The sequence below is a fragment of the Mercenaria mercenaria genome, chromosome 3, assembly GCF_021730395.1.
Source record: "Mercenaria mercenaria strain notata chromosome 3, MADL_Memer_1, whole genome shotgun sequence".
Taxonomy (NCBI): domain Eukaryota; kingdom Metazoa; phylum Mollusca; class Bivalvia; order Venerida; family Veneridae; genus Mercenaria; species Mercenaria mercenaria.
Window position 1 is genome coordinate 56,988,052 of NC_069363.1, and position 26,938 is coordinate 57,014,989.

Consider the following 26,938-nt stretch of genomic DNA (forward strand, 5'->3'; position numbering starts at 1 on the left):
ATAAAATAAGCACTATCTGATTTCAGAAATATTGTCATACCTCTGGCAGCGGCTAAACCCGCCTCCAAAAAAACATAATGTTTAAAAACAAAATGAATATGTTATCATTGGGTAACAATATACCATAATTTTATATATGGAAGTAATATGAGATTATTTATGGTCTGTAGTATTGCTACAGAGTGAACAATTTTGGTTTAACGTGAAACACGGAAATAGTATCATCTTTATTCTAGAGCAAGTACTTTAAATCAATCAACCGATATCTCTAAACGTACTTGTGTTTATACGTCAAAAATGATTTATCATGCTTGTCGTAAACAAGGAATTTTAGTGATTATTACTTGTCCGCAATTTGTCAAAATTAATTATTGTCCCGTCCTATAGAACCTTTGGGAAAATCTTTGTTGAGTGACAAAATAAAATGTTGAAAATATCGACCTTAGCCAACAAGTGCAACACCTGTTACCATTTACATTAATGAATGTATATCTGGGTAAGAATGGGTGAACTTTATCAAGTAGTGTCTTATTGTGCAGACATTAATACTCTTCAACCCCGTCCTCGAGTCATGGATCATCATCCTAGGTGCACGAAAATCCCTCGAAAATGGGAAAAAATTGAGCCAACAATATGTGACAATTTTATTGCGTAGAGAACCGTTACACAACAACAAGCGATATCTATAAGTATGATATATTGGTAGTTAATAGAACTTGTGTGGTGCTAGGGGGCGCGGGCAGTGTTGCATTTTCCATTACTGCTCAAGAACAGATTCAATCAAACCGAGTCTGCAATTTTCACTGTTTGCCATGTTCTCGGTGCTTCCAAGGGATCTACTTTTCAGATTTTATTTACTAGTATATCTTATGTACTGATGGTTTAGAACAAACGATATTAGGCCTACAGATACAATAATGTCTTTAAAGAAATTTCATTTGCAAAATCCAGATATACATATTTAATGATAGGTGAACGTTGCTTTTGCTAACATGTTAAAAATCTCCAAGACATTTATCTACTTAATATGGAATACTCGTAACAGAAATATTTATTCTATGTGTGAAAGAAAGTTAACCAAACCAGTGACCTCACATCTCGCGGTTCTAACCTTTGCTCAACAAAACACTGATAAATTCCCATCAAAAATCATAAGAGAAAGGATAAATGTTCATAAAATCTGTTAATCTGAAAAACATTCTTATAACAAATCTTCTCTTGATGTGTTTTTAAAGTACTTTACTTAGTGGCACTGCTTTCATTTTTATTCTCTTCTTATCTAATTAGTTATGACAGACAGACAGACAGACAGACTTTATTATCCATATCAGGTTATACACATGGCATTACAATTATTACATGGTATAACAACATGATCAAAATAAAAGCACAAGAATACAACATATAATTGGTGGGCTAAAAACACAAATATTGTGATACGAATCGATAATAATGTTCAAAAAAGTACAAGTAAATTCACTGTAAGGTTTTACTTTACGATTTACGGGGGAAACAGAGCTGAACAAAAAATACTTGAATTAGTTATGTATAATTCATATGACAATTTTGTCAAAAAAAATATTTTTCTTCTTTCTTATTTGTTTTCGTTGTTTCCTTTCTTATTCATTTTTATTTCCCTTCATATCTTGTCAATAAGTGTAACAGCCTTGCAATGTTCGCATTTTTATATCAAGTGTTATTATGTTTACTTTAGTCTATATCTGTTATTACATATGTGACATATTAACAATATTATTTCCTTAAATGTAATCCAACGCTTTCCTATACTTTTCTCACAAAATTTTTTTCAGGGTTTTAGTGCGCGGATTACCGTGAAATAACATTTATTTTTTCACCACTTGTACATAATTTTATCTTATCTTAATATCTGTTCATTGTACTACATACTGTTCATGCTACTAAGAATTAATTTGTTCATAATACATTATTTTTATTCATGTCTTTCAATTCACTGTTACATATATTTTAGGATGGTTTTTTTTTTTTACACTGGCTATAGCCAAGTATGTTATCCTCTTTAAACAAAGTTATTATTATTATTATTATTATTATTATTATTATTATTATAAATTGCAACAGACATAAGTAGAGTATTTTGCCAAATCGTCACAGAAATTGGACACCATACCTTCTACTATTTGCCAGGCGAGTTTCCATTTCAACAAAACACACTAACATACCATTTTATTTATTCATAAAATCTGTTAATCAAGCCAATTTTGTAATGACAACTGCAAGTTAAAAAGATCTAGAACTGACAGAGTTACTTCGCTTGTAGGCTGAGTCAAGTGTTTTTTTAAACTTCATATACCATCAATCTTTATGTTTCCGGATATATTAATATTATAAAAACAATGATTTACGCGGTGTAAAACCTGAAAAAAAGGCAAGTGAAAAAACATTTCACATGATTCGATGCGATATACAGTAACACAAGAAACTGAAAGTGTTTCTGACTTTCCCCGCCTTGGCACATTTTCCACGAATCATATTGCCAGCCAGTTAGTACAAAGTAATATTCTAAAATGTTCTCCATCAAACAATCACTGCATGTATTTCATCCAGTGTAGCCGAGTTGTACCAGGAACAACCAGCTACAGTGTGATAAATGGTATTTAAATAAGTGCGTAAAGAATTCTACTATCTATTAGAATTAGCTTTTTGATAAAGACAAACCATATACATACGATAATTGAGGGTTATGTCAAATAGAAATCTGGATATGGAACACTTCTCTTGCCTGGAGCAGACAACTCATATTACGCAAACTTCAACAAATCCATTCAGACCATCTTACCGTTCATTTAAAATATATATTAAGGCTTTTTAAGGCGTTTAGTGGTTTGTTTAAAGATATATTTGACCGAAATTCACCTTTGAAAATATGCTAACATTAAATCAGAAACAGCACACACACACACATACACACACACGCACGCACGCACGCACGCGTACACGTTTGCCTAACTTGGTGTCTTTCCAGAAGAACTTTTAGATTTCTATAAGTACATTGGATTACAACAGCAATGTCACGTGGTGGCCGTAAAAATACCGCCACGTACCTTGACTCAGTGACATTAAAATTTTGGTTCATTAATTTCAATATCTTTACGGTAGAACTACTTTCAGACAGGTGCTAGACGGATGAGGGGTGTTGCACTTTTCATTTCTTCTCATGAACATACTTAAGAAGACTCAAGAATCTGCTATTATATTGCTTGGTTACATTCTATGCTTCCAAAAGATTTTCTTACAGAGACTTTATATATTATTTAATAAATAAAGAAATTAGTAAATAAAGAAATAAATGTCATTGCAAGGTTACAGCAAACAATAATGTACATATACTAGTATGCTTGAAAACAGGAAAAGAGAATAGGAACAAACGCTACAAATAAAAATTTAGAATTGTGTCCATAAGACATGGATGCCCCCATATACTGTGTCATCCAAAACTTATCAAAGGGTCGTAACTCCAGTAAAAATATTCATAGAAAACAAAAACTTCCTTTATGGTCATCTGCACATCAAGCTCTATGAAAGTTTGAAGCAAATCAGGCTAAAATTGTGGGAGGAGTTGGACACACAAGATTTTTCTCTTTATTCCATATAGCAAAAACTATCAAACGGCCATAACTGCAGTAAAATAGTCTCAGACATACGGACAGCAGCAACGCTATTTATATGCCCCACCCCCCCCCCCCCCCAAAACATAAATGTGTCGGAGCATAATGAAATGTTAGAGAACTACATGTTATATTATTTTTTTTGTATTGAGTCCCTTTGGATACAATGTCTGTAATTTGTGTATCCAAAAAGTTACTTCACACAAACGACCAAAGTTGTCATTAACAATGTCAACGGGTACGAACGAAAAGTCCTAAAATGAATGTGATGGACCATTGAAATGGCTGCAACGTGAGAAGAGTAATTATAATTTTGATCTGAGAAGTTTCTTATATCAAAGTGATGGCTGTTCATACTAAGTGTGTATTATAAGAAATGATGCGTCTATATCTTTTAGCCTGGTTGAATGGTATCCCGCGCTTACATGAGTTAGGATGTAACGAAGAATATTCCAAGTACTTATGCACCTGTCAATATTTTGCCCGCCCGGGGGGTGGCGGGCTGACCCAGGGGAATTTGACATTTCAAAAATTTTGTTGTCTAAATCCCCACCCTAGAGACAACATTTTTTGTCTAAATCCCCACCCTAGAGCCTGGTTGGTACATCAAATGCACCAGGGGTTGAGGCCTTGAACTAAATGACCACCAACCACGTTAAAAGGTAGATTTAAATATCTAAGAACTTATTCAATTCACTAAGGTGTTATGAGAAAACAAAGAAAAAGTCAGTAAAGAGGTACACAATTTGGAAAATAGTGATTCCAGAGTAATGGGCATTTTAAGTAAGGTAGATATAGCCCCAATGAATATATATTTAGAATTTCAGTGTAATAAAAAGGATAATATTCAAATGATTAATCTTAGAAAAAGCTTTAACCTTATGAAATGGGTATTTTCAAGTACATAAGGGCATAATTCTGAAAATAATGCATATAATGTATGGTAGCGTTAGTCCAACTGAATATACATACCTAGTTTCAACTGAATATCTTTGATTGTATAAGCTATAACTTTCCTAGAAAAATCGAGCTACAAAATACAATGTACACATAGTAACCTAGTTTCTGCCCCCACATGACCAAGTTTCTACAGGGATGGTAAGACCATTCAGAAAAACATTCTGACCAAGTTTAATTAAGATTGAACCATATATGTGTAAACACTAAAAATTAATGACACACTACTCGCATACTCGCAACAACAGACATTGACTGGACAGACATTGACCAATCACAACAGCTTCGTGCTCAGGTGAGCTAAAAAGTTACAACACTTACTACTTCTTATTTTATTTTAACATAAAAAGTCACTGAAAAGAACACTCTTCTTCCTCATGCGCCCAAATCTGGACACTTCCACATCAATACTTGCAATAAAGTCCACAAGCTTTTTCTAAGATTTGACCTTGTGACTTAGTTTTTGACACAAACCAATTTCGAACATGACCTAGATTTCACAGAGATGAACATTCGAACAAAGTTTAATGAAGAATAGACAGAAAACGTGACCTCTAGTATGTTCACATTCTTTTTCTAAGATTTGTCCAAGTCATCAAGTGTCTGACCCCACATGACCTAGTTTTGAACTTGGCTGAGATTTCAGACATACATTCTGAGCCAGGTCGGCTCGTGATTAGAAATCCTAATTTTAATGATTGTTTATATTCAATTGTTATAGAATAAATTGAAGGTGACTGACTTTATCATAAGTCCGGATTTATCATCATTACCAGTAGTAATAATAATATTCTATTATCTATTTCTAATCACCTTTTAGTCACCTTCAATCACAGGTGCCCGTCCAGTCTTGGTGCTCATATGGGTGCCCCCCCCCCCCCCCCCTCAAAAAAGAGTTTTTTTCCTATATACTCTCATATGGAAAAGGTGCTTGTGTTATCATCAGTCAACGTTTGTGCAGTCCCCATTTTACATACCCCTTTCAGAGACCCACATGGAGTGAGTTTGATTATTAAAAATAAGTTCAACCTATCTCAATTTTTCAGCAAAGGTTAAGCTTTATTTTGAACTCTACCACCCAATGTTAAATATTTGCAGTAATTAAAAGGTTATAGGTAAAAAAAAATAATTTTCTGACCGACTTTATCATCAGTACCATTACTATTATTATTATTATTATTATTATGCATGCAGTCTTCGAGTATCCGATAGACGTAGAAGAAAAAATGAATCAACATGGTCTCCCCAACAAATTATATATGTTACCTGTTACCTTCATCTGTTTGAGTATTTGAGCCATTTTGAACCTTAGGCTCCACCTATATGATACTCAACTTGGTTCCGAATGAATTTGCTTTTAGAAGCTCAAAACGTCATTTCAAAGTTGAATCTGTGTTTTAAATGACGACTGGGCCATACAAGGTTTTCTTACGGAAGGATTTGGTTGTGCGACGACTACCAAAACTAAAAACAGGGGTCTTAATTGCTAAAACTGATGACAAACCTGAAATCCGCTAGACTATGCATTATTAGTACAGTCTGGATATATGTGGAAAAAATGGAGAATACAATCACTGTATACCTTTGAATATTTTTCCTAATTCTGGGGCATGGCTTCGTCCCATCTCACGTTTTTTTTCCAAAGAAAGTTTCGAAAAATCCCCCTTCGTCTGCATTTTAAAAATACAACACGAGTAGTTGCCAGTGGCTAGAGAACCGGAATCGGTTCCCTAGACAGCGAACTTATTCGTCAGGAACCGGTTCTCTAACCGTGCTTAGACTAGGGAACCGGAATTTTACTTCTATGCATAAAGCTGCCGAAATTTACTTAGTTTCTTTTGGTAAGTATTATGCATGTTATTATCTTAATGAATTTAACATTTCAATTCTCAGCAAGCAATGCCCTTTCATTTATCTGTGTTTACCATGTCTCCACAAGTGTACTCGCCGCATACTGTCCGCCATATTGGAATGATAAAGATTCAAGATTCAAAGTTTATTTCTTGTAACGTATACATGAAGTATCTTATTACAAACAGATGTATTAACAAATACAACGTGACACTTTCAAATAACACGCACACGTAAGCACGCACGCGCGCGCGCACACACACACATATATATATATATACACACAAGGATACACATAGTTACACTCGCACACAAAAACATAAAAATACATATAAATGTTATTGATTATTGCATAGAGAAACAAAGCATGTTCGTTAATATCTTAAATAAAGAGGATGAACTAACGAACTGCATTGTAATGTAACATTTGCACTGGCTCTAAACTGGCATTGCTGTGCTGTTAATGAAGCATACATTGTCATTAAACATATAATCTCATATGATTTGAAACGGCACGAACTGAGTTCAATGAAATGCAATTAAGAGTTACATTACAGTATTTAAACTCCTTTAAGATGATAAATAATCGTAGCCTGCAGATACGGGCAAAAGGATGTAGTAAGTCTGCATTGAAATACAAAGTATATACTACTAGTGTACAGTATTGCAGTGTCAATAGGGTAATTAAACTGCACATATGATAATTTAAACTTGCAATACTACCTTAAGCATATAGATATAACTTGTGATATGTAGGTATAATTCTACAGACAAATAATCCATCATAGATACAAACAATTAAGCTGCTTATTTCTTTATGCATAACATTAAGCATACGGAACTGAACCATAGCGATCACAATCGCTACGCGATGCATTAAAGCGTATAACAACACACTAGCCACGTCATAAAATAAACTAGTACGAATGAATGCGGAAATCGTAAGCATTTGAGCAAGCCGAAATAAACTTGAAATGTAAAATTAAAATAATAAAAGAAACATTTAAAACAAATTAAGTAATTTCTGTTAATTAGAATAGTGTTAACATATCTTTGAACGTGAAATGCCGTGGTGTTACAAACTGATCAAAGAATCCGCATGAAGTTTTAATGGCAATTAAATTAGTTTGTACATCTATAAACATGTAATGACATAAATACAAATCAATATTATTTTGTATTGAAATGATTTTAACATAGTACATGTTGAAAGCAAATAACATTTAAAAACGGGAAAGTGAGTTTTCACGCATTTATTCGTACTAGTTTTTATCATTCCAATATGGCGGACAGTAAACGCAGATAAATGCAAGAGCACGGTGAAATTAATTAAGATAACAATATGCATGACATTTACCAAGAAACAAAGTGGATTTTGGCAGCATTATGCATAGAAATAAAATTCCGGTTCCCTAGCCTATGCACGCTATTTTGGTTAGAGAACCGGTTCCGGACGAATAAGTTCGCTGTCTAGGGAACCGATTCCGGTTCTCTAGCCACTGCCATTTCGCCGTCGTCTTCCGGTCTTCAGACGAGGTTACTCCCCTCGGTGTCGATATTCCCGAGTCCCGGGATGTAAACGGCGGCCAAAGTCTAATTCCTGGGACCCGTAGACAATATTGTTTGTCATTATCCCGCCTGTCGGAAATGGTCTTCTGTCTAAAGTCCCGTTTATGTCCACCCCCCCCCCCCCCCCCTCCTCCCCCGCTCCGGGCGGGCAAAATATTGACAGGTGCATTATATACATTTGTATCTTTCACATCAACGTCGGTGACGATTTCAGATGATTTACCTTTAGAAACTATAACTATAAAGATTGCAAACCAAAAATGTCATTTTGTCAAATGCAAGAGCATGTTTTTATAATGTTTACTGTCTCGAATATAAACAAAACAGAGTTCTAACAAGACATTTCAACAAAGTAAATGCCTATAACGTTGCTTTTACTGACAGAATCTTAGGTTGAATATTCAGGTGCACTTATATTTTTACATATAATCACAAATAATCTATTAAGATTTTTTTTTTATTATGAATGTTGTATTAACTGAGATCGCCCGTCTGCCTTACACATATTCTGCCTTAATGTTGCTAAGTTGATACCAGTAGAAACATTCTCATAATTATAATTCTCATAATTATAATTCGTCCTCAAATTCTTGAGGTACGCAATAATACATGCTTTGTAACACTGACCTAGCCAGTATTCCATGCTCCAATGTTGTGCGTCAAATGTCACAGGGTGGATATGGCGAGTGCTCGCCCGACTGAGCTGTCTTACATATAATCTTCCCTTATTGGTATTCATTTATAATGTATCATTATTAGGACTGTGGCGATGCTTATTTCCTGATCTGCTCACATCAAACTGATGCGTTTAACCTTTAGCCTGCTGGCGGCAAGTGATTCTACCTTTGCGACCAGTGCAGACCAAGATCAGCCTGCTCCTCCATGCAGCCGCTCAGTAAATTTTCAGTGAACATCCCTTTGAATAATAAGTGGCACTGCCAAACTTGAATGATGGAACAGTCCATTTTAGAAATTTAGCAGGGTAAAGGTTAGACCTTGGACCAGATCCTTCCTTTTCAAGATTTAAGACACAGGCACAGTATCTACTGTGATAGCCATATGAACCTCCGTATCTTTTGTATAATGGAAGAATGACAAAATAACAGCATCATGGTTTGAATTAACTTGTGTACGATATTGCGTAAGAAACAAATATCAACTAATGAACTGTTTCCCGACAAAAGCAAATGTATCTATAACCTGTTTTATTATATATATATATGGACCGTTACACAAATATAGGTTTTGTCATGAAACGGCTCATTTTAAAAATTAAATGCTATTTTTGTGCGTTTATTCGCATATAAACCACATTGGGACTTCTTGCAAGAAGTCCCAATGTGGTTTATTCGTGTATAAACACACAGAACATTGCATTCAATTCTTATGTGTACATTAGCACGGGAGCTTGCTATAAAAAAGTAAGTAATAAAATTAAATATCAGGATATCTATCTTTCCACTTTTTAAATAGAACAGCCAAAAATGCCTGCCCACGTTCAGTTGTAATTCTTTTCCTATAAAACTACAATTCCTGGCTTTCATCTAAAATATCATTAAATCCAGTGAAAAATCATACAGTCGTGTCTATTCAATTTTGATCTTTGCCGACAGAAAAATTAGTTTAAGCTATAATTGAAAAAGCTTTTTGAAATTTTGGCGTTCAATTTCGAAATAATTTTTCTATCACGCAATTCATATTCATGTTATTGACTCGAGTAAATAAAAGTAAACAGCTGTATAAACGTCAAGTATTTTGAAGCTGTTGGTGCGTTCAGAACGACATAAAGTACGTAACGTAAGTTTGGATGTATGTAGATGACTCAATAAAATTTGGTAAAGATAAGTACCACTGTTTGCACCACATTCTAGATCACCTCTGTTTTGCATCTTTGAGTAATGCATGATTATGTTAGTCATCGATGAACTACAAATAGAATGATACTATAGTAGTAATTAATGCCAGATCTGCCTTTTTTCCGCCATTCTAATATTTTAGTTTTGTTGAAACAATGTATTTCTATTATTATATTGTGAAATCAAATTGCTTCATATATAAGAAAAGATATATTTTGTGTAAACACTATTCTCAACTGAGGATTTTGTCATCTTTTTAAGAAAACCCTCATGCAGCGGGATGTGTGGGAATTTAGCCAGAGCAACCAGAACAGCCAGAGTAGCCAGAAACCAACCCTAACCCTAACCCTAACCCTGGCTACTCTGGCTGCTCTGGCTAAGTTCATGCAAGTTGCAGCGCGTCACATTAAATGGCATCACTTGAACTTTTCAGTTTGTGCTATTCTCGTGTAAAGCGTTTCGATCTGTACGAATAATTTTTCACATCATGGCATTGATTAGTAACTGTTTTATGTAAAAAATATTTTATTAAAGGGATAAATATTATACTACTTATTTCATCTGCATGTGCCACTTCTATTATTCATAATGATTTGTGAAAAAAAAATGGTGTGATTTTACAACAAGATTTTTAAACATTAGATTTTTACCTTTCTACATGGACTTCTTTTATGAGTATATTATGAGAAAAATACTTCTGCAAAATTTATGTAAAAATATAAGACATTTATCTTGTTATCCTTTTATAGCAGTAAATTATTGCTGAAACTGCCGCCGCGGCTTATTAAAATTTCTAACCAAATTAACGTATAACGTGTTGCTCCCTTTTAATGTTCTTAACTTTCTAATAAACGGAAAAATTGTCCACAGGTCACTTGAATCACATCAAACCTGGAAAGTGGGAAGCGGATAGATGTTCTAGTCACGGACTTTGCTGAAGCATTCGACAGTGTCCCAAAATCAACTCCTCATCCACAAACTCAGACACTATATACGAAATACAAGGCAAAACCAACCATTTGCTAGAGTATAACTTCTTGTATAACCATACGCAAACCGTGGTCCCCGAAGGGGAGTCATTTAAAACTGTCAACGTAGACTGGCGTCCCTCAGGGTTCTATCTTTGGCATTGCGTTGTTCGTTTTTTCATCAACGACATTCCTCAACACAACGACAGACTCTTTGAAAATGATTATATCGTCTGCATGACCATCTCTAGTGATAACGATCATATACTCAAACACGTATGTCTTAAAATTGGATGTACTATCAACAAAACATTGAACTGAGAAAGTCTAATGCCAGCTGGGAAATTATAAGCATTTACCTTTCATTTATTTTGTCAAATTTTAACTATTGTCACTTTGCTCGGTAAATATAAAAGATGTTGATACCAAAAACGACGGCTACAGAATGCTTTGTTATCTAGATCTTCCCGCAGACTAAGAAATCTTGCATGTTAATCTCTGCAAGCACTGAGTAAAACAAATACTCATTCTTCCACCGATCTTTATATAGTCAAGTGGGGTATCGTAATCTGGCCATTCATCCCTGTCTATTTATCTTTAATCACTACTTTTTTCCATATTATTTGTCCCAAAATCTACCTTTTAATTCTGCTGCCAATCTAGGTCCTTGAAAAGGGTTGGACAGTTAAGGCAGACAGACGGATAGACCTCCCCGGAAAATTTTGATGCACAAAAATCTGAATTCTTAAGGATGGCATATAGTTTTAATTTACTCAGGTTTTAATTTAAGAATGATGATTTAATAGCCTACCTTGCAAAAAATAAAGAGGAGGGTTAAGACTGCATGCTGCTGCTGCCCCTACAGTCAATCTCAGATGTGAACTAAAAAGCCCTCTCCCCTTCTCCAATGCGTGTTTTATGTAGAAAGATTGAGTGCCTCTAAAGCTCAATGGTAGAGTGTCCACTTTTAGTGAGGGAGGTCGGGGTTCGATCCTTAACTATATCATACCAAAGACTAGTAGCAATCTTGCTTGGCACTCAGTATTTAAGGGGTTGCACTAGGAGGTAAAATAGGCCCAGATAAGTACAGTAACTGTTACTAGATATCTGACAGGCCCGGGTCCAGACATATTTCATTGGGGGAGGGGGGAGGACACCAGTTCGGTCACCGGCGAGGCGCATAGCGCCAAGCAGGGGAGGTACGGGAAGGGGGTCCTCTTCTCACGTTAGGTGGGTCAGGGGGTCTCCCCTTCGAAATTTTTTAAATATAGGTATGAAATGGCCTCTTAAATTTGTTGTCTAAATTTTGCGGTAGGTGAGCGGGTACTCGCATCATTTTAGGGAGGTCATTGGGCCTCCTCCTGAAAATATTCGCATCATTTTAGGGGTCAGTTCTTTTTTTTTTGAAATATAGGTATGAAATGGTGGCTTCTGGTGCATATTTTTCTCTCTAAATTTTGAGGTACGGGAGGTGTACTCCCATCAAATTAGGGGCATCAGGGGTCTTCCTCTGGAAATTTTTAAAATATATGGATGAAATGGTGGCCTCTGGTGCATTTTTGGACAACATTTTGATGTACGAGAGGGAGTACTTTCAGAATAGTGGCCATAATGGTGGGGCGGAAGGGGGGAGGTCTCCCCCTCCCGGAAAGTTTTGAAATATACCGGTAGGCAGGAAATGGTGGCCTCTGGTGCATTGATGAGTCAACCAAATGCGGAATGGGGGGGAGGGGGCTAGGACCGGTCCTGGATCCGGGTCTGTTATCTAGTTATCTAGTTTGTCGCAGAAGAGTTCCGTAGCTCTCATGTTATCAGTTGAATAAATGCGAGGTTAAATAAAGCTTATCTTTACCTTTACATATATCTTCGCCTAAAAGGTAGTACTGCCTAAAACGGGCCGATACCTTTCTGCCTACGCCCTAGCCTCAGACTGTTAACGCATTTGGTGAACTAGGTTTCGCTCTTTGATGGTAAAATTTTGAGACACAGCCTGAAAATACTCGTGTATTTTGCCGCCATTTTGAATGAATGAAAACGAAAGAAACGGGAAGAATAATATTTTATCGTGATAAACAAAGATTATATCGTAAGTTAAATCAGAATCGATCTGAACGAAGGGTTGTTATGATAAATACAAGTCAATTCTGTGTAATAAGGTAGAGATTAGAGGCATGTCATTTTCAGAAACTACGATTTTCTTCCTGGTAGGAAATTTCGGATATCCGAATAAAGAACACTTTTTAAAACAATAAACAGGGGAACATACTGACTTCGTGGAAACGAAGTTTGTTAAAAGGAGAACAATTTGACAGACCCATTTGTCTTTAAATATACATATTTTATATCAGTTTTGACTTAATAGTTGTTGAACCTCTGTCTACCATAACTGACGCATTTGTTATTTTTTATGGTGGGGGCCATTAAATTAGGTTACCATAACTTAAATGACAAAGCTTTTCTTTTTTGATGGTTGTGTTCATTAAGTTATGGCTTAACCCTGTTTATTTACCTATCATTATTGAACTAGGAAGTGTCTAGGGGTATGGATCCGTACCTCTAGAATCTGATTCTAGAGGTACGGATCAGACACGCCTGTTAGGAGTTTTCTAGGGGTACGGACCTCCTTTTTCTAGAGATTTAGGGTTATTTACATCTTAAATTTTGTTGAAAATGAAATAACAAATAAGTCTTAACCAGTCTTCACTTAAAACTTGGATCTAATTGGTTTACAGATACCAGCGTTCACCCGATTGTTCATCTTCTCTTTCAAAACCTAAATAACCGAGGAACTCCAAATGAATACACTGTTCCGTGTCAATTAGTTTGTTGTCAAATAAACTGTTGATCCATAACAGCTAGATTAATGAATGAATCTATTCCTTAAATGAATTCTATTTGAAATTCAGCAAAAAATATAAATAAATAAATTACTTAGGCATAATAATATGCACCAATTTATTTTGTTATTTAACAAGGTATAATGATAATCGGCACGGAACTGATTGTTTAATAATCAATTAAGCGACATTAAGTAAAAGAAACTGTTTGTGAAAACGTCCCATGTATCTCGATCGTAACGACTACCAAATGTGTGAAAAACACAAATACACGAAGGGTTAATTAACAATTAAAAAAAGTTTTTTCCCCAACATATTTAACATAATTTTGTTTAATCTTTATATCTTTTTTTCTGCCATTTCGAATCCTCGTGATTTATTTGGTGTTCCTCGGTTATTTACGTTCCGAAAGAAAATGTGACAAATCGGGCAAACGTTGTTATCTGTAAACCATTTAGATACAAGTTTAAGGTAAATTCTGATGAAATGTCATTTGTTATTTCATTTTCAACAAAATCTGAAATGTAAATGACCCTGAATCTCTAGAAAAATGTAGGTCCGTATCCCTAGAAAAACCCAACAGGCTTGTCTAGAGGTACGGATCCGTACCTCTAGAATCAGATTCTAGAGGTACGGATCCGTACCACTAGACACTTCCATTGAACTACAACAACTGTGCAAAAACTCTTCAGTGTTCCCTAGTCAAAATAATTTATTGGTCAGATTGTTTTTTATATTTGTGATGGGCAACTTCGAAGAACCAAAATAATGGAGGATAAATCACAGACATGTAAAGTTATTGGTTTTATCGCTTGCGCATATTGTCGTGTAGATGCAGTAAACATTAATCATGTACAGTAGGCCTACATACATAGGTTTGAATCATGGGAAAATTTGTAATGTTGGAAATTACTTGATACTTTTTACAGAAATCAATGAGGATTTAATTTAATCCCCTTTTGATACATGTATATGTAAGTTTTATTTGAATTTATCTCATACAATTTTGCTGCTATAATTCGCAACAAAATCAGCATTTTAACCCAAAATCAGCAGTGATGACAATTTCATCGGAAATTTCCTCCACTAGCTATTTTGGTCTTTGAGGTTTGACGCGAGTGGAGATATTGCCCATAAGAAAAATAACTCAATACTTTCTAGGATCGCGCAGTTATGGGACTTTGTTTTTTCTTACTATACTATGTATAGAGTCTATATACATACAGTCCACATAATTATGCAATCTTGTGTGCGTCAAATTGCGCTGTGTCTGTCCGTGCGGGGGGTACATTCATCATCTTCAGTGATAGCTCTTGTTGTAACTGTATTATACCTTTTGTCTTCTGGGGACACTCCATAGCCCATGAGCTAAAGTAAGTCCAAATATACATACTTTTTAGAGTCTGCATATGCAATCTTGTGCACACCTAATCTCCGAAACCCTTGCACATAACCCTAGTTGTGCATGGACTCAGTGATTTTTTTCTCAAAATTGTGAATGGGTCTGGTACCAGAAAAATTGTGAAAATTAGCGTAGTTTTTCACAAAATATGAATTTTTTCCCTTTGTGAATTCTTTCAATACTTTGTGAATCAAAATGTTTAATGATTGAATATGAATATAAGGGTGTAAAAAGATAGGTATCTAAAACTTACATTTAAATATTTATTCCAAAACAAATGATTAAATGATTTGTACCCGATTCGTACCTAAACGCACTATGAATTACTGTTTTGTACCCAAACGCACTATGAATTAACGCTCAAGGGTTGATAATAAAGGGTGACAAATATAACAAATCTTGATTTCCTCACAAAAGTTGATAACAAACTCCTTCAACTCTTACCGTGCTATAGACGGATCGATCCGCCTTCCAGATTTTAGCCCTATCTCGCGAGCGTCGGAAAATTTCCTCCTCTTGGGTACCCCATTGCATCATGCTCTAATCTTAGTAACGGTGTTTCCCAATGCACATGCGCGGTATGATTACTACTAGTAGGCATTGCAGGCATGGCAGCCTCCATGAAATAATGCCTTGCTATGTTTTTCTACTATTTTTAGAGGTTTTCACATCAATTTGAATGGGTCCAGCAGACCCAATTTGAAAATTGTGAAAGACCGTTTGCAATTATGAACGTGTCCAATATTCGGTACCACTTCTATAAGGAAAAAAATCGCTGATGGTGCGTGTTAGATTCTCTCAGAAAAAAATTCTTCACAGTTATGGGACTTTGTTTTTAGCTCGACTATTCGAAGAATAGTCTAGCTATTCTACTCACCCTGGCGTCGGCGTCGGCGTCGGCGTCACACCTTGGTTAAGTTTTTGCATGCAAGTACATACAGCTATCATTTAAAGGCATATAGCTTTGAAACTTATTTATTCTTTTTCTAGGTCAATTACCAACCTCACTGGGTCAAGTTCCATAACTCTAACATGTATTTTGAGCAAATTATGCCCCCTTTTGGACTTAAAAAATTCTGGTTAAAGTTTTACATGCAAGTTACTATCTCCAAAACTAATGCAGATATTGAATTGAAACTTCACATGTGTCTTCGGGGTTATAAAACTAGTTGATAGCACCAAGTCCCATAACTCTGACCTTCATTTTGGCCAAATTATGCCCCCTTTTGGACTTAGAAAATTCTGGTTAAAGTTTTGCGTGCAAGTACATACAGCTATTACTAAAAGGCATATAGATTTGAAACTTATTTTTTCTTTTTCTAGATCAATTACCTACCTCACTGGGTCAAGTCCCATAACTCTGGCATGTATTTTGGCCAAATTATGCCCCCTTTTGGACTTAGAAAATTCTGGTTAAAGTTTTGCGTGCAAGTACATACAGCTATTACTAAAAGGCATATAGATTTGAAACTTATTTTTTCTTTTTCTAGATCAATTACCTACCTCACTGGGTCAAGTCCCATAACTCTGGCATGTATTTTGGCCAAATTATGCCCCCTTTTGGACTTAGAAAATTCTGGTTAAAGTTTTGCGTGCAAGTACATACAGCTATTACTAAAAGGCATATAGATTTGGAACTTATTTATTCTTTTTCTAGATCAATTACCTACCTCACTGGGTCAAGTTCCATAACTCTTAACATGTATTTTGAGCAAATTATGCCCCCTTTTGGACTTAGAAAATTCTGGTTAAAGTTTTACATGCAAGTTACTATCCCCAAAACTAATGCAGATATTGAATTGAAACTTAACATGTTTCTTCGGGGTTATAAAACTAGTTGATAGCATCAAGTCCCATAACTCTGATATGTCCCCTTTTGAACTTAAAACTCTTTTGATATTTAACATTTTGGGTAATAATTTCCAGCTTCTGTGACAATATTTCGAATAGTCGAGCTTGGCTGTCTTATGGACAGCTCTTGTTTGTTAATATACTATGTACATACAGTCTGCATATGCAATCTTGTGTGCGCCTAATCTCCCAAACCATTGCACACAATTTAATGAAACTTCACACAAGTGATAGGTACCAACTTACTTGTGCATGGTGCATGTTAGGTCCTTTCAGAAAAAAATTCTGCAGAGTTATGTGACATTGTTCTTTGTACATTCTATATACATACAGTCCACATAATTATGCAGTCTTGTGTGCGTCAGATTGCAATGTACTCTGTCAGTGCATGAGGTGGGTACATTCATCACCTTCAGTGATAAATCTAGTTTATTATATGGCAAAGAGTGTATATGTCCATGCAGAATCAAAGAAAATAAAAGATTGTAGATTAGAAAATGGGCAAAGGTTTGAAAGTCAAAATACAATCAATACGAACAATATGATTAGAAACTTAATGTTTTTAATGAAAATAAAATGTCATGCAAATCCACTTTAGTATTAATATTACATAGTATTTGAGCTAGCTATCTCACAGAATAGTTTCATTTACATACCTTTTTTAAATGTAAATACTTTGCATTAACAGCCAATATTCAAGATCATTAGATGTCTCTTGATACAAATTTACATTCAGAACACTTTGGTGGTTACTGTTCTAATGGTCAGGGTAGCTGTAAAATAGAACCAGTCCAAATTTTTTTTTCAATGGTGCCAACAACTAATGGTGTGAAAATGGTAAAAAATAAGTGTTTCTTCCAACCCAGATGGATCAAAACCTTGGTTTAATTGAAAAATTTATAATAATCACTTAAGCTAGAAGATAGTAATAAACCAACTTCGAATGTATTTCTTCCAAAGAAACTTTAAAACTTCCAGGAAGTAATAAACCAGTTCACTCTGCCAGATCAGGGTTAATCATGTCCCTTGAAGCTTAGTCGAAAATATAAGGACGAAAAGTTTGTGTTATACATATCTCTCTCCCTCCCCTCCAGAGGTCCCACAAGGTAGTTTGAAGTTTTAAGTCTTGCATTGTCAGTAAGTAGAATATGATCATACAGTGACAGTAAGGGGCGGGGGTTAGGGGGGCTTCAATGTCCTATCATACATGTGATCTCCCACGCGGGAGGGTCAAAATCCCGATTTTTTCACCTTGCCTCCCGTCTCCCGACCAAAACCATAATTCTCCCGCTTTTCAAAAAAAACCAAAAAAAAAACCAGTATTATGACTGGGTTGATAATTACCGAGGAGTGCCAAACATGTTTACACAGTAAATCAAAGTGTCACCGACTGTTGTGTATTATACATGTTTGACACACAATCATGTAGCTGGAGGAAAGAGTTGTTTTTCACAGGTGAATTTTGATAACATGATTGTTTGTTTTGATAAGGGATTAGACAAGCAGGGCCTTTTCCACCTGTCTCACGGGGCCGAATATCAGCCAATTCTCAATGCCAATTAGGCTCCAATTTTTACAAATTTGAAGCAAAAAACTCCCTGTCATAAGAAATAATTCCCAGCGGAAACGAATTTTTTATTATTCAAAAAGAAGTTTTGTTCGGTAATAAAATCACATAAATAATTGTTGGAAAAACCAACCCTTTACTATTTTTAGAAAAAGAATGTTATTTCCCCTTAATATGCAGTTACGCCATTTTCTTCCAATGTTTACCAAATTAATTTGCTACTCAAATTGGACTTATTTCATTGAAAATTAGATGAAAACACACACTCATTTATTTGATAACATCAATCTTCATAATTTTGGTAAGGGTAAGTACATGTTGATGCATTTCTGTTTTTCATGTCAAATTCGTTTATGATCAGTATTTTTATACGAAAGTGGGTGGGGTAAGGAATTTACATAATTTATGATTCGTTGTCAGACCAATTTAGAGCTTCGTTTTTTTTTCAGTCCTCGAGTAGAATAATGTTAATGCATGTTCACCACCATTTTAAACCTAAATTGAGACCTTGTTTCTACAAATTTAATCTGTTAAGAAAGTTTAAAGTTAGAACAAGAGGGAGCTTCTGTAAGACAGCATGCTCGACTTTTCTCAGTGATTGACTCTGCATTAAAGCTTTGCCAGTAAAAGGGGCAATTAAAGCTTTGCCAGTAAAAGGGGAATAATAGTCAATAGCTTTGAATGTAACAGAGATATTATATTGGACATTCTATAAAACTTTAACCAAAAAATGTAAGTTAAAAAGTGGCATAACTGTCAAAATTCAAATCAAGAGTTATAAGGATTGTTTCTTCTGCTGTAGACTTATGCGTTATTGTGAGACCTAAAATGTTGGATTTTGTCTCTTAAGTTTTGTGTCCGCACGCTTAATTTATGTAGATAAAAAACCTCCAGTTTTGAGACCCAAACTCCAGCTGAAAAATGGCAAACCTCCAGTTTTGGGATTCTGAACTTATCACATGTATGGTCCTATAGACACACATAATGTTTTCATTTTTATTTTCTTATAACACATGCAAGTACCTCCTCCCCTTCCTCTTATTTCAATGTTTAAACTTTTTTATTATTGATTGAAGACTAAAGTAAACAATATGTGGAGAATGCTTGGACTGTTGGACCTACAGCAGTCAAACAGTTCTGCATGTTTGATAAATCTGAAGTGATGACGTAACGTCATTTGTCCGGAAAGCGTAAAAAATAAAGCCTAGATTTGGCGTCAGAAATGAAAATCATTTTATTAATTAATGGCAACCCGTGAGTAAATTTATAACAATGGCACCATTATTATCTTTCTGAAGTTCTGATTGATATTAAAACATCTGACATTTTAAATAATTCAAAATAATGTCTTAAAATTAGCTTGAAATGTGCAATTCACCTTAATCATGGTCAAATATCTCAGAAATAAGCACACAAACCAATACATTTTATTTCACCACATTATAGGCCGTATGTTTATTTATGACTGTGGGCAGTTTCATTATAATCTACATTATAGAAAAATTTCTATTTGCGAAAATGTTATGAAAGTTGTGATTTTCCCATAGACTTCAATAATGAAAACTTACGTGAGGTCCAAATTTTCCAAATAAGTCTTGCAAAAAATCAAGCACACAACCCTATCTTTTTTATTTGCTGGATTTTTAAAGTATATTCTGAAGGTTTGAAATATCAGGGTTTAATCAAATTCTACATGGTAGAAAAAATTTCGATCCGAACATACAGAACTACCTTAATGACAATATTAGTTTTTTTGCATCATTAGGTCAAAGGTCAAAGTCATAGCATTTATGAAACTGAAAATTTCACAACCAGCTATCTTCTGCAGGCTATCACAGGCGGCACATGCTTTACAAGTAGCTTTGTTATATATACAGTCAATCTTGTGTTAAGAGACCACCCAAGGGACAGGCAAAAAGTGGTCTCTTAACACAACGGTCTCTTAGGACAAAGTACGGAAACTGGGCATTATAATATATTGGACTTAAGTTTTCACGTGGTTTTCATGTGGTGTATGTAAGAGACACATTGGGTAAGGATGCAGATAAAATGCATGTTATTCATTTCAGTTTAATAGTTTAAAATTCTCTTCATTTTATGCAAGTGTTTCAGAATAAAGATTAACATATGCATGAAATATTTACATACATCAATAAAACTTTAAAGTGTAATAAGTTGTGTGTTTTACTTCGATAAAATCAGCTGAATTTTACATAATTTTATTGCGTTTCAAGAACGAAGCAAGCCATCCCGTCGATGCCTTAAAGTTAATGTCCCCAATATCAATCACAAACTTTAGAGCTTAAGTGCACAAGATAGGCCCAGACACGGGCATTCTCCTAGCAGTCACGTCCTTAAACCACTCATATACCAAATTGTTTACATCCTTGTGAACAGTTACTCTCCTCGCACGTTTTCGATCACCAGAAACATTGTTTTCAATATCCTCCAACACTTCTGCTTTCCCTTTCAGAATGTTTTGGATCTGGGTTTTTCCTACGCCCATTTCTTCAGCCAATTTACGAGCACTTTTGTTCTTACTTAATTCCAACACACAAGCTCTATCATCCAACGTTAACACTTCCCGTTTAGACATATTGAAGATCAATCAATTACACATAGGACAGCTTACAATACATGTATAACACGAAATGCGATTTTCCTTATTTATCAAGGTCAAGTTATTATTGGAAAAAATGGGCGGATCTTAAAAACAACGACAAATATGATTGGTCATATCGGTCTCTTGCTAATAATTATGCAGTGATTGCGGGATCCCATCAGATGTTACTTGCATTTCTCACCTTTTGCAATCGAGAATTAAGTGTCAACACGTTCTCATAATTAATCGGCGGCAGTGTTTGATGTAAAGATGATTTAATATGGACATACAGTCAACATCGTACTTGCGACCACCTCTATTAAGCGATTTTTGTATTAAACGACCAGTCAAAATCCCTCCCAAACGTTTTCAGTATATAAATTCATTCCATTAAACGACTTCTTTATTAAATGACTAGCGACCACATTAATGTAGTCCGGACAGGTAAAATATTCGACAAAAGTATCTATTAAGTGACCGGGTACCAAAATTCTACCGGGCATTTCTTCGTCTGTGTAACGAGCGAGTACGTTTTGCACGTGACTGAATGCAATTAACCTTTGAATCAGTCAAACTGACAAACAATCTATCCATAATTTTCACGGTTTGTGGACTTGGAAAATTGTTCACAATGTTAAAACAGATTTTTAAACCATACATGTATGTTCATAATAAATAGAGTAACATTAACAGTTAAAAATAACTTTCTTTTTTCATCTGACTGAAATTCATTAAGAGACCATTCCATTAAGAGACCACTTCTTAGCAGTCCCTTGGATGGTCTCTTAATACAATGTCGACTGTAGTTAAATTTTAGCGGTCGCTTAACCGAAAAAGGTCAGTCAGTTTTGCCGAAAATTAGCGGTAGCTGGTCGCGTTAGACAAAAGTCGTTTAACACAAATATTTTAATAGTAAAATTGTTCGGGGGGAATTCAAAGTGGTCGTTAAAGACAAATGGTCGTTGAGGACACGTGGTCGTATCCACAATATTGACTGTATTTAGTATTGGACACTATTAGTTTAATTGAAAGTTACTAATGGACTGTTACTTTTGCCTGTATGAGTTAACACATTCAAAAAAATTGACACATCTGGAGACATATTTTTCTGAAGTGAAAGACAGCATCTGGTTTGTAATGTTAACACATGTCTTACATAGACAATGGTTTTACAGCAAATGAAAACTGCCATTTATTCCATGTCAGTAATGAAGATTTTTAAAAGGAGTATTTTATTTTGTTTTGCAGAACCTGATGCATCAGAGTGAAAGATATTACAACCCAGGGATGAAGGTAAGTACAAGCAACACAGTTGTAATAACATATCTCAGTTAATGTTGTAATCTTTCACCTTTATTCATGATTTTCTAGGTTATATACTGTCTAAATTTCTGAGAAACTGTCACTAATGTGTCAAAACAATTCTCAAGTACCAGATTTCTGGTAGAACCTGTGGCACATTTGATCTGTCTACATTTTCTGGTTAAAGGTTACAGCTAGTCAGAAACCTTCTGCGACAAAACTTTGTGAAACACTTGTGCCAGTAAAAATCAGCCATGAAAAGGGTATTATGTTTTATTAAAAAAAAAAGAAGATGATTCTTCCAAATTGTGTACATTTCCAGGTAGATTTCCAAACTTTGAATCACTGGATTTAACTTACATGTATATTGATGCTTGACACAATACTCTTATCATTTTAAAGTTGTACTTCATTCTTATCAAGACATAGTATTTTTTTCTCAGCTCATCCTTGAACTTTCAATACAGCTTGTCTTACCATCTGAAACACTTCTGGTGGTATTAATTACTGTTGCACATGCTCTCCAGATAAGTAAAGGTAATATTAAATTAAAGGTTTATCTTGGGACTTTGTTGAACCTCCTGATGGAATAGAATGTGTGGGAGCTGGTAAGAGGCCCTTTTACATGGTTGGAGGTCCCTTCAAACACCATGTTTTAATTCCTTATGTTGGTCCTCTTTGATTTACCGGTAATGCTACATGTATTGAACAACAATATCAGTTTATAGGGTATACCAGGTACCACTCTGCTTATTTAACCTTTAGCCTGCTAGCAGCAAGTTATTCTGCCTTTGCGACAGGTGCAGACCAAGAAAGCCTGCACATCCGTGCAGTCTAAACATGGTCTGCACTGTTCACTATTCATTCAGTAAATTTCCAGTGAACACTCCTAGTAATATTGAATGGTATTGCCCAAATTGAATGATGGACCAGTCCATTTCAGAAATTTAGCAGGCTAAGGGTTAAGATAACACTTTGGCAAGCACCAGTGTGGTTATATTAGCAGACAGTCCAACAAGCACTTGTCTGAATATTTAAGCTGAGAAGTAAGCAAGCACCAGGCTGATTAATTACAGTGACAATTGCTTAATTTTAGATATTAAAAGCAGCAGTAACTCACTGATATTCTAAAGGCTGAAAATAAAGACCATTTAAAAAAAAGTTTGAAGGTTGCACAAAAAAAGGAAAGTTAAATATTTCCGTATGGAAAGGACTTTGATTCCATTTATTTTCATGTATTTATAAAAATTTACCTAAGTTGGAGAGTTTTCTTAACTGGTTCATGGTAGAAAATGAAATAGGCAGAATGTAGATTTGAAAAATCTTTAATGTAACAGATGTTTGGTTTAACAGTTTGTGTTGGATTATATCTTATAAGAAAGTACCTTGAAAAAGTTATTAGAAACTAAGGCCAAAAAGTTGTCTTCAGTATAAATTAATATATATATGAACCTCCTGTGTGAGCTGTATTTACATTGGTTAAAAGGAGAAACTGGTCAGTAATGTATTCTTACTGAAAATGTTTTTCAAGGCAAGACATAGTTCAGATATCTTGGTAAAAGATTCAAAGGAATATAAACAATTATTTTTTTGATGTATTCATTGCTAACAGCAAACAGGGATTACAGGTACCTGGTAGTCAAACATTTTGTAAGGTAAGTTTCAGAGAAGAGGACAAGGCAAAGAAGAACATTCTGGTGTGAGAAGTCTACAGGAAAAGAAGCAGTATGTGAACTTCTGTTCTTCTGAGGATCTTGAAGAACAACTTCAGGCTAGGCCTACAATAATCATGCCCTCTCATCTCGAGGGCTCGGCGCAAGACTATTCTAACTTGATATTTTACAGAAAATGGTTATTTCACATTTTCTCATGTAAAATCTGGAATTACATAATTCTGTAAATTATTGCAGTAATATTCCAAGATTTTTTCATTTTTTTTCAAATTTCAAAAATATATTCCATCTCCAGTTATAAATTACTTTGTGCAAAACTATTCTAACTCAAGTTAGATTAGTTTTGCAATACAGTTTTATATTATTACTGACTACACATTAATGCAAAACTATTCTAACTCGAGTTAGACTAGTTTTGCAAACAAAGATAATGTAACTTAACTGTGATATGTTTCATGTAAGACTATTCTAACTAAACTTGATGATGTCATTAAATGAGTTTATGATGTCATAGCTCTTTTGGCACTTGTGATTCCATTGTATTGTCTGAAAATGTCTGCCAGGTTATGATTTTTTTGGGTTACCAATCTTTTATAAAAAGCAGAATGGAAGACTATTTTCTAAGACTTTAAGTTTTGTAAGTATCACAGTTTTCTTTTTAAAAAGGTCCTAGTGTATATGAATCATGAAATTTTATATTATTCATTGGCACTTTATAAGAGGCGTAATTATTTTAGAAACAATGTCACTCCTAGAGCGACACTAGTGATGGACAGCTTTTTATAGCTTACTTTGTATTGTGTCGTCTCAACATTTTCGCACAGTTCTCGTAGGAACTGACCATAATTTGAATCTGAACTCACTCATCACATTCTTTTTTTTTTGACTTGTTTCAATGACAATTGTGTTTTATGCTTAGTTTGATGTTTGATGAAGTACCTTGACAATGTGACAAATTCATTATATCGTAAATGAAATCGTGTGCAAACAAACATTATGCAGTGGGACCAATCATGAAAGTCGGAGTGAGTACAATTGTTACAGGCCCATAGGACTTTGCTCTTGGTACAGATTTATAATAAGTTCCAAGATAGGCTTCAGTGTTTGATTTTGCATTCCCCTTGTCACTTAATTGTGCATATATTTGAAATCCAGATGAGTGCTAAATAACTTTATTGGACTTGACGACCTGATTGTAGCTCAAAATCATTCATCAACTGTGCAGCTGATCAGAGTCTGTAGTGTTTGCTACATGGACATTTTAATCAAACCTAATGGTTTGAACAGCAAACCATGGTACAGCATTTATAGTGATGTCTGATCTGGGTTTGCACTTAGACTTGATACTATATAAGTGGTTACCATTAAGTTACAATGGTACTCGAAACGTCCATATTTTTTTCAATAAACTGACGCCTCTAATTCATACTGGGTGCATAACATAATTTAATGTGTCATTGCATTAATACTTTTATTTATATCAGTATTTTCAATCTTATTCAGGCTACTGAACAAGTTCATAATATTAACATATTACCTTTATACGTGTAGATAGGTATGTAATACAAGGGTCATTATCTTTGCATTGGGAAAATATGCACTTGTTCTTCAGCAGAGAATATTACGCTTCTATCGTCGCGCAGTATTTCCATTGCAGAACTTGTGCATATGTCCAGATACAAAGCTAATTACATATATATACAGTGTATCTTTAATATATTAGCAGGTTGGACTACAACACCAGCGGACCGGGTTCGATTCCTGGTCACGGCTGATATCCAAACTAGTGTTCAGGGCTGGGTGATTTACTTAAATTGGTACTGTTTCCAGCAGTATCGGCCTAGACCGGATGCTGGGGAGGTAAATATGGCACCTGCCGTGGGCTCAGCTGGAAACAAGGTGTTCCATCCATTCCAGGTGGGGACTTTCGTCGACTACCCACGTTAAACAAGAAACTTTACCTTTACTTTTATCTTGTTTCGTCACTTTAAAAGTTAATAAACATAAAACTGTGTCACTACTGTTAGAACTGAAAAATGGTATGACACTGTTTCACTTACTTTACTTCAAAGAGCTTAAATAAATAACATTTTCAGGTTATTATGTTGTCTGTACAAGGTTCATATCATCAAGGGCATACAAGGTACCATGGGGCTGGATGCAAGGGCATAGCCAATAGTGTAACAGCAATTATGCTTCTTGCAAATGCACAGTCTCCTATGTTATGGAAATCAGATGACATAGACCACATTCTTGAAGCTGGCGATATATACAGTAAAATAGTCTAGACAAATATCTACTAACATCTGACTCATCAAATGTATTGATAGAAAGTTGTATACTCTATCAAAGTAGTCAATACATTATATAATATATATGTGTAATATTTTTTAAGATGTTTGCAACACAAATTTAAGACCTTTATGTGAATTTTTCACTTAGTGAAGGGCCAAAACTCTGGCCTAGCCGAGTAAAATCCCAAAATGAACACCTGATGCAAAGTTTCATAGGCTATAAAACATCCTCTAATGTTTTATGACTCTAGGTAAAGTACATTTTGACAAACATGTAGAAAAATCTTTTATTTTTTTACTTAGTCAAGGACCATAACTCTGGCCAAACAAAGCGGAAAAAAAATAAATAATAATTTAGGTGCACAAATTCACATACCAGATAATATTCCTGAATGATTTCATGAATCTAGGAGAATTTTTAAAGATAAAAATATATGCAACACATTTAGCACTTTATTTGTATCACTAAGTCAAGGACCATAAATCCAGTCTGGCTGAGTAAAATCCCAAACAGAACTCCAGGTGTGCAACTTCAGATGCTATTTAACAATCCCCAAATGTT

General features: G+C 34.9%; 1 protein-coding gene across 1 annotated transcript in view; it reads left to right on the forward strand.

Moving 5' to 3' along the window:
- Positions 1-12,826: 12,826 nt before the first annotated feature.
- The window catches only part of LOC128555649 (polypyrimidine tract-binding protein 1-like), a 145,912-nt gene continuing 131,800 nt past the window's right edge, over positions 12,827-26,938 (forward strand). The window contains exons 1-2 of the mRNA XM_053538661.1: positions 12,827-12,934; positions 22,356-22,400. Coding sequence (XP_053394636.1) covers positions 22,362-22,400 — 39 coding nt within the window. The 5' untranslated portion in view covers positions 12,827-12,934; positions 22,356-22,361. The remainder of the gene's footprint in view (positions 12,935-22,355; positions 22,401-26,938) is intronic.